This window comes from Conger conger, chromosome 10, assembly GCF_963514075.1.
Source record: "Conger conger chromosome 10, fConCon1.1, whole genome shotgun sequence".
Taxonomy (NCBI): domain Eukaryota; kingdom Metazoa; phylum Chordata; class Actinopteri; order Anguilliformes; family Congridae; genus Conger; species Conger conger.
Window position 1 is genome coordinate 39,013,759 of NC_083769.1, and position 19,810 is coordinate 39,033,568.

The 19,810-nt window shown below is 41.6% G+C and overlaps 2 protein-coding genes across 4 annotated transcripts; both read right to left on the reverse strand.

Moving 5' to 3' along the window:
• Positions 1–764: 764 nt before the first annotated feature.
• sike1 (suppressor of IKBKE 1) lies at positions 765–7,744 on the reverse strand. Of its 2 annotated transcripts, none has more exons than XM_061257457.1 (6): positions 7,665–7,744; positions 6,969–7,131; positions 6,730–6,835; positions 6,245–6,387; positions 5,565–5,678; positions 765–4,481 (listed from the first exon to the last, which is right to left on the reverse strand). In XM_061257457.1, exons 2-6 carry the CDS (start codon positions 7,125–7,127, stop codon positions 4,365–4,367), a joined length of 639 nt encoding a protein of 212 aa, XP_061113441.1. In that variant the 5' UTR covers positions 7,128–7,131; positions 7,665–7,744; the 3' UTR covers positions 765–4,364. The 2 variants fall into 2 exon arrangements, with proteins under 2 accessions (XP_061113441.1, XP_061113440.1); XM_061257456.1 differs by lacking the exon at positions 7,665–7,744 and adding an exon at positions 7,460–7,626.
• A 676-nt stretch (positions 7,745–8,420) lies between these two features.
• LOC133139063 (F-actin-capping protein subunit beta isoforms 1 and 2) lies at positions 8,421–19,319 on the reverse strand. 2 transcript variants are annotated; one of them, XM_061258336.1, is made up of 10 exons: positions 19,115–19,319; positions 17,430–17,519; positions 14,969–15,090; positions 14,682–14,795; positions 14,064–14,205; positions 13,855–13,971; positions 12,354–12,419; positions 11,281–11,357; positions 10,373–10,477; positions 8,421–9,521 (listed from the first exon to the last, which is right to left on the reverse strand). In XM_061258336.1, the coding sequence occupies exons 1-9, from the start codon at positions 19,115–19,117 to the stop codon at positions 10,381–10,383; spliced, it is 828 nt and encodes a 275-aa protein (XP_061114320.1). In that variant the 5' UTR covers positions 19,118–19,319; the 3' UTR covers positions 8,421–9,521; positions 10,373–10,380. The 2 variants fall into 2 exon arrangements, with proteins under 2 accessions (XP_061114320.1, XP_061114322.1); XM_061258338.1 differs by lacking the exon at positions 10,373–10,477 and having other exon boundaries at positions 19,115–19,317.
• Positions 19,320–19,810: the final 491 nt, after the last annotated feature.

A 19,810-nucleotide genomic window follows, 5' to 3' on the forward strand; every position in this document is an offset into this window, starting at 1 on the left:
CTGGCTAAAAAAAGGCTGTGCCTGGTTTGTTTTACTTGCATGCCTGAACGTCTCACAGACTCACACTGCTCCTGCTGAATGGTCTGGGCTTGGTTCTCCTTGAATTGAAGACCTCCTGGAAAAGCAAAGGTGTTGGTGGGCCAGTAGGAGGCAAGTAAGCACCAGTGCAGTGATGGGGACACCATGTGCTGTGTATGCCTTTTAATATACATTACAACCACAATTACAATCCCAGAATGTAAACAAGCTGCACATTTTCATTGATGACACTTTTTAGTTTTGAGGGATTCTTTATTTAGATGTTAAACCTTGGTTCTGACTGACTTTGGTTATTGTCAGTTTCCTTGGTTTCCTGGCTACTCTCAACCGGCTAATGACTCATCCCCCAATTTAATTGGCTAAAATTGTTCTCCTCCTCTGCACCTCAGCTGATGTGTGGTTAGCATCAAAGTAACAAATCGTGTGCAATATGATAGTGGCTCCCAAAGTACAGGTGGTATGGGCCCATTTATAATTTATAATTTATAATTTATTATTCAGTGCAAATTGAACATTGCTATTCACAGCATTAGTTGCAGCATACATGCAGCTGTTTGCAGGGGTAGTGAACAGAAACACCGGTTACATGGAAAGCAGTTTAAACAAATGAGGGTCATCCATTTGCTGCCATCATCCAGGTTTGTGAAGACAGTGGCAGTGAATTACGGACATTATGTTAACCGAATAAACAAGAAGCACGTATACACAAAGGAAGACATACTCGATTTCCTCAGGATTTCTGCTTTATTTGTTGAATTTCCAGTTTAAACACGATTGAAATAGAATAAATACTGTAGGAATCCAAATCTACACCCAGTGGTCATATGAACTTTGGTCATGACCTAGCTGTCATATAAAAAAGTGCACAAAGATACAAAAAAATATAGGCTACATTTCTATCTTGCCTAATAAACTGGAAGTGGTGGCTTCCCTGACTGTGCTTCCATCTATACAACCATCATTGCTTTAGCATTGTCACTCAGCCCTGAACCAAATGATCTTTATTCAATTTCCATTGTTGTGATTCACGTGATATTCATCTTCACACTTTCATTTTAGAAGTTCAAAATCGAATCATAAAGGACTACTAAAGCATTATATATTATAATGCTGCATTTGGCTTATGCCAGTTATAGGAACAGCTAAAATGCTGGACTTCCAGAATTCGTAATTTGACTTATTAGAAAAAGTCTCATGCTTAAAATGAGCTCTCAAATTGTTCCGCCCTATCTACTATGAGACTGCATCACAGAAAAATCGCTTTTGAGCCAACAAATAATGAGACAAAGCACTGATTTTAAGCAAAGCTAGTTACAAATCCTGTACCAAATTTAGCTAAATTGGATTGGCGGTGTCTGTATTGATTTAAAAAATCAATTATTACACAAATCCGTACAGAGTAGAAGGGTGGACATGCTCTTGAGTGGTACAGATACTTGAAGGCAGTGTGACCCAGTGTGTTTTGGGTTACTGGTATCAATTGGGCACATTACAAAATGTATACAAGATTGTCTTTATAAGACCAATACTGTATATCAAGGACTGTAATTTGTCATGTGGCAAACTATGCTTTTGCTCCTGAAAATGGATGTTTTCTAACTGAGAATATAATTTAGGAGCTGGGATGCGTTTGTGTTCCAAGATTTGACAGCAGCCAATTCTGCTTATATTAAAAAAAGGTGCAGCTACCATAAGGATTATAAAATGCCTCTCTTACTGAGGCGAAGCAGTTACGAATGCAAAAATCTGGGCACCCCTGGTCAAAAAGCCTTTTACAATCAATATCTTGTTGAACAGAAGCAAACCTGAACTGTAAATGTTAGAGTTGAATGGCCGAGACCTGGTGATAAATACTCAGAAGAAACCACACATCACTGCAAAAGAGCTGCAGAAAAGAGCAGCAGGCACAGGTCTATCTGTTCACAGGACAACAACTTACTCTAAACAACAAAGACCTACATGGCAGAGATGCCAGAAAGAAGCCTTTCCTATGACCTCAACACAGGTGTCTGAAGTATGCAAAAGAAAACATTGAGAAGCTTGAAGACTTTTGGAACAATGTGCTTGGGACTGACAAATCCAAAATTGAACTTTTTGGCCACCAGGAATCTTTTGGAGAAAAAAGGGTGAAGCCTTTGTAGAGAAGAACACCTTGCCAACTGTTTAAGCATGGATGTGGATCCATTATGCCTTGGGCTTGTGTGGCAGCAGGCAACACAGGAAATATTGTGCTAGTGGAAGGAATAATGGATTCCACCAAATATCAAGAAATTCTCGAGGCTAATGTTCAAAGGTCAGTCCAGACTTTGAGTTGAAGAGGGGCTGGGTATTCCATCAAGACAATGATCCCAAGCATACCTCAAAATCAACCATCAAGTACCTCCAGGAAAGACAGAATAAGGTTTTGGAATGGCCACCACGGTCCCCAGACATGAATATTATTGAAAATCTGTGGAGGGATCTCAAACCTGCCATACATGCAAGGAGGCTGAAGAATATTTCTGAGCTAGAGGTGTTCTGCCAGGAAGAATGGGGGAATTAAAAGACTCTTAGCCGGCTACAGGAAGCATTTGCAAGCTGTTATAGTTGCCCGAGGAGAAGTACTAACTGACAGGGTTTCCAAACGAAACTTAAAGTAATCTTAAAAATTTAAAAACCATTCAGTCAGGTTCCCTTCTGTTCACAACAACATTAATTGTCGAAGGCTTTTTGACCACGGGTGCCAAAATGTTTACATACAACTGTAAGTACCTTGTATTTCAATGGTAAATGGTTGGCATTTATATATTGCCTTTATCCAAAGCGCTGTACAATTGATGCTTCTCATTCACCCATTCATACACACACTCACAGCGATTGGCTGCCATGCAAGGCACCGACCAGCTCGTCAGGAGCATTTGGGGGTTAGGTGTCTTGCTCAGGGACACTTCGACACAGCCCGGGCGGGGGATCGAACCGGCAACCCTTCGACTGCCAGACGACTGCTCTTACTGCCTGAGCCATGTCGCCCCCATTTACCTAAAGTCTCCTCGGAAAAATCACCCATAAAAATTTTAACATTACTGGCAATCGGGCTTCTGCTTGTGTTTGTGCTTTATTTGTGTAGAACTGTGTTCTGTGAGTATTACTGTGATTTGGGGTACAACCTTTGCAGTCCAAGTACCCAATAATTTGCCCTCCCCCATGATAATTACACTTAAAACCAACTGTGCCCCCAACCTAAAAAAAGACCATGTTCCATTAAACAACACACCAGAACCAAGAAATATCAAATAGTTTTGCCATGACAACAATGAAAGGTTTTAACTTCTCGCATCAAGTACCAAGCTGTGTGGTACAGAGAGATATTCACTTTAATTACAATTATTGATAACGGTAATTTGGCAAATAATTTACACATTGTAAAGAGACTAATAATATTATTTTTACTATCCGTACAGTAAAACCCAAGAAATGAACGCAAGCTGTAGATTGGAGAGCTATGCTCATTTGGTAACCCATTTTCAACCTAATTTAAAATCATAGTAAGTTGGCAGGTTGAGTAAGTTAGCAGGTTGACATGCCCAGTAAGGACACAGTGCAACTCTACAAAGGCCTCTAGGAGATCCAGGTCTCAGTATGGCAGTCCGCAGGGGAAATCACTGGATGTTTTTCCTGATTTCTTAAACTCAAAATATGATGCAACAGCCCAGAACTGGGACCTGTCCTCATAAACCGAGACATTTCACTGAAAAACCAATCATGCTACAAACAAAGCAACATATACTTTATAAACAATAGCCAACATAGTGGCCTGCAATGACATAAAAGATAATAATAATTAATGTTATCAAGACACTAACAAGTCAGATAACTCTGATGTTCTTAGAGCCAGGAAACTGCTCTTATGAATTTAAGCAAGCTTCAAAGCTTAAACAGTAAAACCATGTCCAAATAATTTTTTACATTTTCCATTTAAGACAGACCGACAAACCAAGAGGTAGTAACAATCCAAAATAAGACAAATGTTGGATCAGCAATATTATTTTGTAAAAGTTCATTTCTTCCTTACAAAATTAAAGAATCGTTTGTCTATCCTCACTCAGTTTCACCAAAAGAAAAACTCAGTGAAGAGAGTACACTTCAGTCTTCAAAAACAGCCTTGTTCCTGGTCTGCTTTGGAAAAACGACCAATATGAAACTATCCGGGAAAATGTTTTTATCTAGACACTGTTCTAAACCAAACAACATTGGGCAGAAAGGATATCAAGCAAAACTAAGTGGCCTTGAAGAACTGGAGTGACTTACTGTACCCACTACGCTGAAAAATCTGCCCTCTGTTGCCCCTACTCTGCTAAAGGCTCAGAATCTGGCTCAGGTTGCGGTTGGGCAACTTCTTCCACCTGAGGCTTCAGAGAGCTCTTACTAATGGACAGAAGATCTCGCAGCTCCTTGTTTTCAATCTGCACAAAATGACACACAGAACACAGGAGAGCCTGAAATGAGTGTGTGCATAGCATGACTAAAACCAAGCATTACATTTACATTCATGGCATTTGGCAGACACATGATCCAAGCCATTTTAGTTAAATCAACTCCATGTCCAGATGTTCATACACTGATGACTTGAACTTGAACCCTGATTAACTAAGACCTTCAGCACACTCAAAATCATTATCATTACCAATGATTGGTCATGTTATTGTTTTGCACCAATCATTGATTGTGTTATTAGTTTCTCATGTGAAAATTAGGCCCTTTGAGTACTGCATTTAATGTTTGCAACTCGTAAAAAACCTGAGGAGCAGAGAGGTATGAATTCCAGGTTTTAAAGATGAAGCACACTTTTGGCATTTATTAGCTAGTCTGTCACCTTCTAATCTAACACAAATGCATTAAAATGTTGTTTTAGTTCACATACAAGTGATATTTTTAGTACTGGAATGTAATTCCAACAGAATTTAATGTCAACATGATACAACTTCCCAGGTGAAAAGCTCACTGAAGGCAGATAGATCATAAGCTGAATTCATGGTTTGAATGCATAGTACTTCCTGCAGGTCATCTGAGATACAGAATTTGTTTGCAAATCCAGTCTCATCTTTGAGGCACAGCTTCCACATGAGCGCGCATGAGCTGGAAGCAGATACTTGTGAGTGCATGTGCATTTAGCATTTAATCTCCTTAGTCTCAGCAATAAGAAGCTGAGGATGAAAGCTGGTTGATGTACTAACAGCAAGATAAAATGTAAAGAAGTAATGCACTGTAACCAGATCCATAAGACATTTTTAAATTAGTTCAAAGTAAATTGTGCACACTGTGCGATTCACAGGTACTGCCTCTCGAGATCTTCAAGATAAGACAAAGTGAGTTTTACAACAAAATTATGAGCCAAGACTGCCTGAAAGTCTTGGACTCCGCATGATACATTTTAAAGGGGTGTGCTGTTTTTTTATTCAATTACGACATTTACGTGAATGAAGAAATTCCAAAACGTAGTGCTACAATAACATTAAGACCATTATATTGATCGGTGAATGATGTACCTCCAGCTGGGCTAGTCTCTCCCTCACAGAGCAGTAGTGCTGGTCATCCACCTGGACTGCCCTCCTCATCACCTGTCCCATCTCACAGATCCGCTCCAGCTGACTCTGCACCTCCTGAGGAGCACAGGGAGGGAGTAATGATGTAGACACCGATTTCAGATGGTGGGAGGGCAGAAAATGAACAATATAAATACATTTTCTTCAGTCATCGCATACACATATACATTTATAGCTTGCTCTTTGTATTGTTTATCTGTCTCAGCAGATAACTGTATATGTACAGTTATTTACAACCTTGTCCGCTGTCCATTTTCACTGATAACGTGAATTTGAGCAAAACAGCAGAGAGAAGAACCACCTGTGATCTGAGCCTGCAACTTTCTGGTCAAAAATAAATCCCGAACCTCTAACCTCTTAAATGCATACACTAATTCCTTATAATCGCAACCCAACCATAATCCTTGTAATCCAGGGTTGTCACAGGGTTCCCAATGTTTCTAATACATTATTGTCATTTCCAGAGCTTCCTTTGGGAGCAATTTATGTAATATAAAGAGGGGGAGATTGTGATTACGGACCAGGGGATTAATTGCACTTGCATCACGGAAAACCAAAGGAAAAACGTCCTGGTTGTGTGGGAACCCTGTGTCACAGACCGTGAAGTGAAAGGCACCCCAGACCTTGGCATGGCCCTCGTGCAGGTTGAGCACCGGCCGTGTGTCCATCTCCTTCTTCTCCTTCATCAGCTGCAGCATCTGCTTACGGTAGCGCCCCATGATCAGCTCCAGTGCATACTGGTGCTCCTCCAGAGACAACCAGAGCTCTGTCGAGGGAACACACGGACAAACATTACATCAGTACTGGTGCAGCTCAGAGGATTGCATTAATGCTGACAATATGGCACACTGTCCATTCACAAAATCTATTGAGTAAATCAATTACTCTTGATTATCTGAAAAAATAAAATAATTGATTGATTCTGAATTTAAAACTTGATCAGTCATTTCACAGCGTCACAGGAGTAGTGTGGCAACCTGAATGAGCACTTGTCCTGCCAATGTCAAGTTTAAAAAAACCTGCATGTGAACATAAATCACAGAAAATAATTTGAGAAATAAGACCGGTCAAGAAATCGTGAAAAAGGACGAAAGGTTAGCAATCGCACCTCTATTCTCCTGTTGTAGCTCCTTTATCTGAGTGTTCTCTTGGGTCAGCAGGATGTGCGGCTTGTACTTGGAAAATTCCTTCAGCTCCGCACTGTCCTCCTGATACTGTGAATACAGCACAAATCCACAATAGCTCATTGTTTTTAAATCTATTCTTAAATTACGATCAGGTAATTCTTAATCAATGCTGTTATAACCTGGTGCCGTACACGTATATGACAACTACTTCTACTCTTACCTTGTCCGGCAGCGCGTTCCCCACCTCCCTCATGCTGTGAACTCTCTGGCTTAGAGCTCCGGACTGCTCGATCAAACTCTCTGCCGCCGAATCGTGCTCTTTGAGCCGATCAAGCAGTGTGCGAGCGTCGCCCAGGACTTTCTCCAGCGTGCATGTCATCGCTCTGTCGGTACACAACCACGCTTAAAAATAGGCCTAAATTATTTCTATTTTAGATAGATCGTCCCACTTTCGTAGATTTGTAGCCAAGCAGCGAAGAGCTTCCACAAGAACAACAAGGTACGTAAGCAGTCCCTTCCCTCTGCATACTGAACAGATGAACAGAAACAACGACTTACAGCTGTCGTATTGTGAGTGGGCTTTGGTTGAGTATTTAGTCAGGAATATCTAACAACAAACGCTAACTGACGAAATCAAATAGCCAGGATCCAATTGTTGCATTGCAAGAAGATAAATATAGAGAAGATATTGCAACTAATTAATAGGTATACCTTTTAAAACTGAAAGTTTGACAGTAGCTATTTGGCGAGGAATGTCAAGAACCTAGCGAGCCAAAGCTAATATATCGACCACAAACATTTTTCATATATTGTTGTCAAATACGTGATATTTTGACAGCATATGTTGCTATGGCTTTTGTACAGAAAACAACGTACTATAACTGAACACGAAAATAAATATGAAGATAATTCATACCCCACTACTATTTGTCAATTCCTCTTAGAATCCGGAAAGGCGCAGTGATTCTACGTCACGTCCGGTTTCTGCGACTGTTCTACTGAATTCGTTTTATTTATTTTTGAATCACTGAACTGTAACTTTGAAGCTAAAGTGGCTATTCATATTTGCACACGATTCTTCAGATCATACGGGTAATATGGAATAAAAACAAAACAAGCGGAACAGGATTCTGATCAGAATTCCCACTAGTATAGTATAGTTTTCGAATGAATGAAGCCTCAAGTCCCACCACTCAGCCCAGGAGCTTACAACTACTTGGAACTGAAGGTGTAAAAACAGGTCGGTAAAGGTTGTAGCTGATTAAGCTGAGGTGAGAAGACCGTTATGGTATACTATTCATCAGGTTTCAGCATTTTCAGAAAAGCACTGCATCAGTATGTTAATATAAAATACATTGTAATATTTGGAAGTGGGGCTAATTTATTTAGTTGCCCATACGTTATATAGTGTTCAATATATTATCAAGTTCATATCTTGATGATTTAATTTATTTGATCGTGTGAGTTGTCCTCCGGCACCAGAATCTGGACAGCTTTCAAAGAAAGTGAAACATTCCCCAACCACACAGCTATGTAATTTCACTCTCAGTACTACATGTTTGGCTTAATAATGAACTATTTTTATTTATTTATTACTATTCATTTAAATTACCAGACTCCACATGGAAATAAAGGGGACACACAACAGTAATAAAACAATACAGGCCAGTACTATTGACCATCTTATAAGTTTTATTCGTGCTGGAGGCTCTAATACAACATGAATTGTAAGCTTTACAAAAAAAGAACAAACAATTTAAAAATATAACCAAAATACAAACAAAAAGCTTCCTGCAAGACAGATACAGAATCAATGAACCCAAAAACAGAAAAGGGAGAGAGGGATGAGAAAAAAACAGTAATAAACAAATCTGTTCATTCATTCTCCCATCTTTCTGTCTCCATGTCTGTCCCCCTTCCTTAAGCCCCGACACGACAGAAAGAGAGACACAGCACTAACCGTTGCCCAATAAAAATCAGTATGATAATAATAGTAATAATAATAGTAATAAAAAGCCAGTGAATGCCTCCCCAACCTCTTTACAGCCAGAAGAGTAACAAATATATTTATTACAGGGAGATGGGGGGCAGAGATAACACCAATATTACAATATATATATAATCAATATAAGAATAGAAAATAAATAGTTGCTGAAAATGATAACCAGTACTTAATCAGCACAATCCCCCACCCACCCCTTGCTTTAGTCAGCCTCTATTGATTGCATTCCCCCTTCCACTTAACCTTGAAAAAGAGGTAGGGTGTAGGGCAGAGGGGTGCTTCTTTCATAACTCGCCCTTTGAAAAGCCAACAGTGAAAGAGCTTCAGGGGTTATTAACATTGTTGTCATAATGTATTATAATAATTAACAATCATAACACTAATATTCATAACAGTAACAACATGGAGAGTGGATGTCTTTTTTTGAAGATGAGATGCTTCCAGGAGAGAAAGAGAACAATTGAAAAAAATGCCTTTTCTTTAGAATTCTGACTGATGAACAAGTGTGCAGCACTTACAGTGAGACAGAGAAAAGGGGAGCGATGGAGTGAGACAGAAACAGAAAGGGACATGATGTTCAGAGTGAAATGGAAGAAATATGTGGAAAGGAGGTGGGAAAGAGAGAGCGAGGGAGAGAGACAGACAGAAAGACAGAGAGGGAGCGGGGGAGAGACAGAGAGCATCTAACTCTGCTGCTTGCGTTTGAATGCCTCCAATAGGTCTTGCTTCAGGGCTTCCTGCTTTGACTTGTCAGCCAGTGTCTGAACAGTCCTGAAAGAAAGAGAGGGGAGGCAGTCACTTCTCCGGTTAAAGCGATTCAACATTACCATGGGCGTAATGACTCACACTGTATCAACTGGCAGAAGGTGAGAGAGCAGATTTATATCTGTATTGCTCCACTTAAAAAGATTAGGTACAACAATCTGCTGGGATTAGAAGATGAGAACATTCGGTATCAATGGCCACATATGGCGGCCTGCAAATATGACACATCATTTCCTCTCTCATGCAGGTCAGTCCACTCTTAGAGGAAAAAAAGCAATTCAACCTGCACTCTTTTCAGTAGGCGTAAGCAGGCCTTCTCTGAGCAACTCTTCCGTTAGCTGGGGTCGTATCAGTACCATAGCGCTTTTCAACCAACAACAAACACACAGCCAATCACAGCCCAGCTGCTTCAGTAATGTCAGTAACCTCTGCAAAACTGAGGTATCGACCGTTTTAGATTAAGCACACACAGAGTTCAAGCTGACATTGGGTCTGTAAGTCAATCCTCCCCAAGACACACAAACAAACACACAGCTCAAACTGGGCCCGCCTTCAGGGATCGTGATGTACAGTTTCTACACTCTATTAGACAAACTCCATCATTGAATCTACCCATCACAATCCCGTGGAAGAACCCCAGTAATATCTCCATCTCGATCACCCCCACCCGCACCAAGTCATATACAATTGCTCAAACCCACAAGCATTAACCTTCACACACTCGTAAGTTATGACTCATGAAGTCAGTGATGATGCACAGGCATGGAGACCCTTGCTCGGCCTCCCAGGGTCATGCCCACCCCATGCCAGTGCGGAGCCACACACAGCCCCATGCCCCAAGGCCACACAGGCTGTACCTCCAGCCCTAGTTGTCTATGTAGATCTGCCGCTGGGTGAGGACCTGAGACAGCTCCTTCTGGAGCTGCCGGTACTTTTGATTATCGGGCAAAGAGTCAATAGATCTGGAGCACAGGGAGCGAAAGGGGGGGGGGGGGGGGGGGGTCGAAGGCAACAGGAGAACAAAGGAGAGGGGGAATGGGGAAGGAAAACAGGAGAGAATGTGGAGAGACCAAAAGAGGAGCAAATGAAATGCAAGGGAAAAAAAGGGCACAGGTAAGAAAGTAAAAGATGTACAGAAGCAAACAATTTGGGATGGAAAAACAGAAAATGGAGGAGTAGGATGTGATCCAGCCCAAGACAAACAGATGGACATCTAGATTCCTTATACGATTGTACCTATACCTTATCTGAAGGAGGCAATTACCACACAACAGGCTTCTCAATCAGAGCTGTTCCTAGCGAACTACCGCTCAATGAGACGAGATGTCTAGCTGTTGAATGAGGTGTGCTTTGTTAGGGCTGGACTGAAAATCGACAGGACAGTAGATCTCCAAGAACAGGATTCAAGCCTGCTTGAAATTAACAGGTTTCACCACACAAACAGAGCGTCTAATGCCACACTGGGCTGTAAAAGCTATTTTTTATACTGTGTCCATTGTCACGACAGATGCTCTTCTCATCTGATAGGCTTTACATTTCTAGTGAACATCAGGAAGTTGCTGGTTAATGTTCACACTCTTAAAAACACACAGTAGGCTATATGTGTAGATGTGTATGTCTTTTGACTCTTGCAACTTCAGCTATTGCATTGGGCTTTTTGTGCACGTTTACAGACATTTCAATATATTCTTCATAGTACTATACCCAGCAGTCCAATACTACTGTCACATAAATATAGCACATAAAGGCATTATACAGTCTGTACCTCAGTCCATTAACAATGTCCTTGGTCTTCCCAAAGTAGATCTCATTTAGGGTGGAGCGAATCTTATTCTCCATATCCTATCAGGGAAAAAAAAAAAAACATAACAATGTAAAGTGATATGCTGTAGATGAAGTATATCTAAGAGATATGCTTTACCAGTTAACACACGAAACACAACTGTGCCAAAAAAGCCTAACTACTGTATTGCAAAAATTACATATGCTATTTTTATTATTATAAATATATTTTTATCAGATTTTTTCCCTTTTTTCTCCCAATTTGGTAGCCAATTGGACTCCGTCTGATTCAATTAGAGCTAGTATTAGATACACCGCCCACACCCCGTCCCTCGGCGGCCGGCAGGAGAGCGACACGCCTTCTTTAAGCCGTCGCGTCTCACAAGTCGTGACCGTGATTCCGAGACGCTCGAGGTGCTTGTTTGTGCGGCGATCTACTAACCCTGCCAAGTCCCTCCCTCTGGAGCAGCGAGCCAATTATTGCTGCTCCACGTGAGCCGGCCAAACTTGGCTTTTGGCAGGACCGAGAATCGAACGCCGGTCCCCGGTGTGCAACTGCAGCGAACTGCAACCGCGTCTTAGCCCGTTGCGCCACCGCGGCTATCGACATGTGCTATTTCTAATATCAAAAATGGCGAACACCAAAGGATGAGTCGGCAATAGTAGGTCCAATAAGTGATCGTTTATTAAGCAATGTGTACACAGAGAGAATGACTCATGAGCAGTGCAAGAGAACTCTGAAGAAACTTCCTGATTCATTCACCTTTATTGCCAGCGATCGGAAACCCAATACATTAGCCAATACATAAAATGTTTGCACCAGTTCATCACATAAATGTAATCATAAATATCACAAATTGGGACTCTGAGACTGAAGGCTGTGAAACTACTGTTGTATGCCTGAGTGAGGTACATCACGGTTGTGTATATAAACTACAACCACAGAAGAAGATGTGCAGAAAACTACCGTTGTATGCCTGAGTGAGGTACATCATGGTTGTGTATATAAACTGCAACCACAGAAATTACCTTAAATGAGGGCTACCAAGCACTCACCTCCACCAGGCGGCCAATGTTGGCAATGTGAGGGGAGGATTCTCCCACCGTCTCGTCTTTCTCCATCTGAGGGCAGCAGGAGGGGGAAGGGAAAGACCATGAGCATTGCAATGTCTGTGCTATAAATGATTCACAGTGAACCATAGGGCACATATATATGCTTAATGAGGAGACTAGCTTATTTTTGTAATAGAACTTAAACAGAAAAGAAAAAGTAAGCTCTATAGCACCACTGTGTATTTTGATTAGGCCAATGTTTTCGGGTCTGATTGTTGATATAACTGAAAATGTGAATTTTAGGGGAGGAGCTTAACATTTATAATGTTATTGTGATGCAGGGGTCATTAGGTGTTACAGCCAGCCTCGTTCCAATACTATCTAAGAAAATTCTGTTGAAAATAAATAAAAATAGATATGAAAAATGAAACCCAGACCTTCACGTCCTTTCTGCATCATTCAATATGTGACCTTACATAATGTATGGCAACAGAATAATTACACACACACAAAAAAAAATAGAACCTTGCTCTAGCCCAATACTTCCCATTGCATTGTCTGTGCTATAAATGATTCATAATGATGTTCATTAATGTCAGCCAATTATTGTAAAGTTTTATTATACCATAACGCTTTTATTCAGCAATGTGGTTGTAACGCACTGAATTTTTATAATGCAGAGCAATACCTCATTTTTATTGGCTCATTGCAGCCATTTCAAGATTCCAATGAGCCATAGGGCACATATATATCCATAATGAGCAGACTAGCTTATTTTTTGGGAATGGAACATTTTCGTAGCACCACTGTGCATTTCGATTAGGCCATTTTTTTTGGGTCTGATTGTTGATATAGCTGAAAATGTACATTTCAAAGTTCAGTCAAAATTGTCTATCCATTTATGAGAGGACATGCTTCTACAAGCTCACAAGCTAATGGCTCATGGCTAATGGTTTTATTTACAATAAAAACATCTCCTGTTTGTCTTATTTTTATTGATAATAGTGCAAAAGGCAATATGGCAGACGAGTGTATTCTTTTTGGGGAGAGAGATCTACTGAATTTAGCGTCATGCATTTTGTTCAAATGGGGCAGGATTTCTGATCATTTCCTGAAGTTGGCAGTTGGAGTGTCCCTATATCACCCTGCCTGAACTGGGAGAAATGGCAGGAAAAACTGAAAAATACTCATAAAACCGACAAATAAAACAGGGTGCCTTTCACCTCTGGTGCTTGGCAGATAATACGGTCTCTGATGACATAAGAGGCATACATAAGTAAAAAGGCTTTTCATTGCCTGTCTGTGTAACAGATTCGACTACTTGGGGGGGCATTAACATGGTTTTGCTGCAAAAGAGCATGCGTGCTCTGTCAATTCAGCATGTATAAACAAAGGTTAATAATAATAAATAATAATATTAGTAATCTTACACCTGAAAGGCTTAAAGCACTGCCTTGGCCATGTAGTAGCACCTCTGGAGGAGGACGGGTTCCGGTGGGGTTACCTGTCTGGTGAGGCTGCCTCCCAGGTTCATGGTGCCAGAGCCCGTCTTGGTCGTCTGGAGCCACAGCATCACAGTAGAGGTCAGCTTGTAGTGGGCTGTCCGGCCGCTGGACTTCTCCTGCGTGTAAGAAGAGGAGGTTAAACACATCCGACGGACTGAAACACCGCGAGAGCTCAGCCCGACCCGACGCCCCGTCTGCTCCAGCTCACCTGAACCTCCACAACGTGGATGGAGTCCCAGCACCCTTTGATCTTCTTGGAGCCGTCGCCCGCCTTTTTGATCAGGATGACACCTGCAAAGCCGTGATCCAGATCCCACAGGTACACGGAGGACACTCCGCCCTCAAAGTACCTGCCGAGAAGGGTGGGGATGGCGGTCAGTAAACAGCACAGGCCTACATAGCCATAATACAGAAATGTGTCCTCTTCCTTATATCCTGTCTACCTCGCGGCATACTGCAACTCCCACCCCCTTTCCCAGACCACTAACACGTCTCTGTAATCATTAGGTCTTCCGGTGAGAAACAGCCTTGCTCACTTTTCCTAACAGCCTTAACTAGTTTACAGGTTTTCACATTTATGGTCTCCCGAGTATTTACCTCCCACGAGGGTTGCTGCTGCTCGTAACCCCGCTCCAGGCACCTGTATTCTGGTTGTAAGTTTCTCTGGATGAGAGCGTCTGCCAAATGGCAGTAATGTAATATAACGGCACGCTCACAGATCTGCTGAGTTGCTTGGGCTGCTTTTCTAACAGATCGGATTTGAGAGACCTCTGTCCTGATTGGTGGAATACTCACAGGTCTCAGTCCTGATTGGTGGAATACTCACAGGTCTCTGTACTGGTCGAACGCATTGTTGGCCTCCACCTCTAGCTTGCGGAGTCGTGCAGACGGCATGGCACCATCGTCAATTGGCGGCTCATACTTATTGCTCCAGGGGGATCTATGGTACATGACAATTAATGTATGCATATGCCGTGCAGTTGTTTTGTCTGTGCACTCCTAGACATTAGATTTGAAATGAAACAATGAATATGAGACTGTCAGCTTTAATCTGAGGGTATTTACATCCGCAGCCAGTGATCCATGAGGACATTCGTACATCCAGAAACTGACCTGTAGGAATCGCCATCGCGGTTGTAGTCACAGAGCAAATAGTCCTTGCCCACTACTTTGTCACGAGCAATCTTCAGGGGCTGGTCCACAGAGGACAGCAGGTCTTCACACAGAGAGGGCACCTGGACATATGAAAACACAGAAACTAAAGCACACTCTGAAACATATAACCTACACCCGAACCCCAACATACATAAACACAGCACACTCTGAAATATATAACCTACACCCGAACCCCAACACACATAGACACAGCACACTCTGAAACATATAACCCACACCCTAACCGTAAGCTACACCCTAAACATAACCTACACCAACACAGCACACTCTGAAACATATAACCCACACCCTAACCGTAACCTACACCAACACAGCAAACTGAAACATATTACACACACCCTAACCATAACCTACACCCTAAACATAACCTACACCAACACAGCACACTCTGAAACATATAACACACATCCTAAGCATAACCTACACCACCATAACACACTCTGAAACATATAACCCACACTATAACCTACACCTACACAGCACTCTGAAACATATAACCCACACCCAAACTGTAACCTACACCCTAAATGTAACCTACACAGCACACTCTGAAACATAACCCACACCCTAAACATAACCTACACAAACACAGCACTTTGAAACACATAACCCACACCCTACCCATAACCTACACCAACACAGCACACTCTGAAACATATAACCCACACACTAAACATAACCTACACAAACACAACAAACTCTGAAACATATAACACACATCCTAACCATAATCTACGCCAACACGGCACACTCTGAAATAATAACCCACACCCTAACCGTAAGCTACACCACCATAACACACTGAAACATATAACCCACACCCTAATCGTAACCTACACCCTAAACATAACCTACACCAACACAGCACACTCTGAAACATAACACACATCCTAACCATAACCTACACAGCACACTCTGAAACATATAACACACATCCTAACCATAACCTACACCACCATAACACACTCTGAAACATATAAACCACGCTATAACCTACACAGCACTCAAACATATAACCCATACTATAACCGTAACCTGCACAAACACAGCATACTCTGAAACATATAACCCATACTATAACCGTAACCTACACAAACACAGCACACTCTGAAACATATAACCCACACCCTAAACATATGCTACACAAACACAGCATACTCTGAAACATATAACCCACACACTAGACATAACCTACACAAACACAGCATACTCTGAAACATATAACCCACACACTAAACGTAACCTACACAAACACAGCACACTCTGAAACATATAGCCCACACCCTAACCCCAACATACAAAAACACAGCACACTCTGAAAAATATAACCCATGTCATAACCCTACCCTACACCAATACAGTACACTCTGAAACATATAACCCACACCATAAAACACTCTCAGGAACATGACACACTCAACACACCGTAACCCTAATCTACAACAAGACAGCACACTCAGGAACATGTAACCCACACCAACACTGCATACTCAAAAAACATACAACCCAAAATCACACCAACAAAGCACACAAAAATATATATAACCCTGACCCAAACCGAACCCAGACCAAAACATACACTCAAAAATATAACCCTAACCCACAACTGCACAGCACACTCAAAAACATATGGCCCTGACCCACACCAAAATACACACTCAAAACCCTATACTATCTTCAGGATCTGTCTTACCCTAAATAACAGAGGGAGAGGAGGGGGAGGGGTTAGCAATTGCATACCTCGCTCAAGGTGAAAATACCCACAGAACATTTTCCCTCTCGTTTTCCCTCTTCCCTCCCCCCAACTGAAAATGTGTCTGTCTGTGCGTAACTGAGCCACATATTTTTCTCCAGTGCTGACAAACCAGCAGAAAGAAGGCAGGCATGACAGAACAGGACTGACACTGAAAAAGACATGCAGAAAACAGCAAAAGCAGAACTAACGGTTCAGTGAGAAACTATTTTGACAGCTCACAGAAAAACTGAGAAAACCCTGCAGGGCTGAGTACAGGGGCCAACCTGGCAGCTCTGATACAGAGGCTACATCACTACTGTCAGACATACTTAGTATTAAGGGAGAGCAGAGGAAAACATAATAACACATAATAACAGAGTGTTTAGGAGACAGACAGCCAGAGAAAACAGTAGACAGATATGAACATTATATGAGATTTCATTATAAGCATGCAGGAAAGTTTTAATTGACATAGATCAACAGATGTGTGACACAATCTGTGGTTATATTTAAAATGAACTACAAATACTACAACACACACACATAGAGTCTGACAACATCTATACAAACAGCACACGGAAGGTTCAGCATTTTGAGTAAGAAAAGGTTAAAGGCACAGCCATTTAAAATGGCACATCTCAAACTGACCAATCATTCATTTACCAGATCAATGAGGTCACTGAGATTCTTCTCAATCTGCTGCGGTGGGAGGCGCCTCATCAGATCCAGGGCACAGTCCAATTGCTGGTCATTCTGCGACAAGACGAAAGCAGACTGAAAAATACTGCAACATGCACACATCCATCGTCCATTTACATGCTACAGACCTTGCTGAGGTCAACAGTGGCAGTCAATACATTGCTGGCCCAGAGTCAACAATCCTACCCCATATCAAGCAAATGACAGAACAATAAAGACATGCTAAAATGCTGATTATACACTGAAGAGATTTAGTAAACAACCGCCCCATTAAACAACCCCCAACCCTCACCTCCCCCAAATTCTCATACAAAGTCAGCACTGGAAGGCCAATCTTACTGATATCAAAATCATTTGTTCCGTTCCACACAACAATTACATACACACACTGAAATTTCACTTACAAACATAACCACAGCCAAAACCAAAACAACCGAAAACCAGGCCATTTATTCACATCAAACAAATGGGACCAGAAGTAGTGTGAGCTGACTCAAAAGGTAAGTGCACAACCTCACCGACTCACTTGTGTTCGGCTACCGTGTTAAAAAGCACTTTTCTCACTCTCAAGTAAACATTCACAGCTGAGTCACAATGGGAGTGGGAGGTACAATTGTGCTTGTGTATTTGGGTCTGTCTAGAGTGCCAACACAAGATGACCATGGATTAAAACAGGCAATTATATACATGTTTTTTCTTTAGCAGGAATGTCAAATTCTGAACACAGCTGTGAAAGCTTTATTGATAATTATGTTCTGAAATATACAACACAACATGGTGCCATAAGGGATTTTTTTATTGATATGAAAAGGGGCTATCTTTTATGTTTTAAATAATATATTTCATATATTTTTTACAGTAGCAAGAATACATAGTATGGGGTTTAAGACGTGGTCTGTGCAAATGACCAAATACAATTAATTTCCAGCAGCACTGTACAAGCATTTATACTTTTATATAGTTCAGTCTCTAGCTGGTACGGTGTTGCAGTTAATCAGTGTTCGCCACTAAGTTGTCAACTTGTATACGAGTCCTGTCTCGGAAAACAGAAGATGTAACATCTACTGCAACAGCAACAACCATCTAGCAACGGAAACAGTGGAACTCGTTTGAACTTGCAGTAATACGGTGCACAAATCAGAAATTGACCTGTAACGTGCCGTGGTAGCTACTACAGCCAGTGTTATACATAAGTTAAGTCTATTGACCTTAACCAACTAGCTAGAATCTAACTGCATTCGGCAAAGTATGCAAACAGACTAGCTATGAGTTATCCTTGGATACCCCAAAACGCACTGCTGTATGTATTTCTGGACACGCAATCTCGCAGTTTCTGCAACGATTCTGCAGATAGTACAGCTTCTGATAATAAACAAGATGGACAACTACCTCGACACTAAGACATAGCTAGCAAAAGCTGTCGAGCTATCCGTTGATTGGTGTGGCAGTTGAAATACTGACAGCCGGGGCCATGGTCTTTAACCTCGCCAGCAACTTAGCGAAGCAGCATTCACCCAAAAAGGGTACATTACGCCGTCGCTGCACCCCATTTTAAAACTACTTGGGTAGCTAGCTAGTTGACAAGTTAGCTAATGAGCTAACTCAGCTCCCCTCCCCATTCCTCCTCTTGTCCCATTTCCCGAACTTACCATGTTTGCGGCTCTCGGTGTCGCTCTCGGAAGTGGATGAACTGTGGTGCTTTATTTAGCTTTTATCTCGCTTATTTTGCATAGGCTCTCTTCGTTCTGTTATTATTCTATCCCTTCCGAAGAGCTGCTGTTTTTCTTCGCCTGCGCGTCTGAGCCCAGCCCTGTCAGCGAATTCACTTCCTCAACCGGGGGAATGAAGGGGGGGCAAGGGGCTCATCCATATCCGGGTCACCAGACTTCGTCTTCATCAACCAATCAGAGAGCAGTAACAAAGGCATGGCCAAGTATGGAAAGAGGGGAGGAGGGAACAAGAAAAAAATAGACCAAAGAAAGATTGCTGTACAGATTGAACTGTCTTCTTTAAATCAGTGTTGCTAATTGAGCCCAACTTTAATCTGCATTTCTGTCAATTTAACGAAAAAATAATTCCACACATATGAAGAAAGGAAATCTTTGTGTACTGTTAGGCTATTTCTGATAAATACATACTGTTTTATTGTAACAGTATTCAAGCAGAAATAAAAACATATACAAACAGCATATTTATTGAATGCTCGACATATTGCTTGAATTTGGTAAATGGTAAATGGACATCATTTATATAGCGCTTTTATCCAAAGCGCTTTGCAATTAATGCCTCTCAATCAAGCATTCACACACACTCACACACCAACGACAAAAGGCTGCCATGCAAGG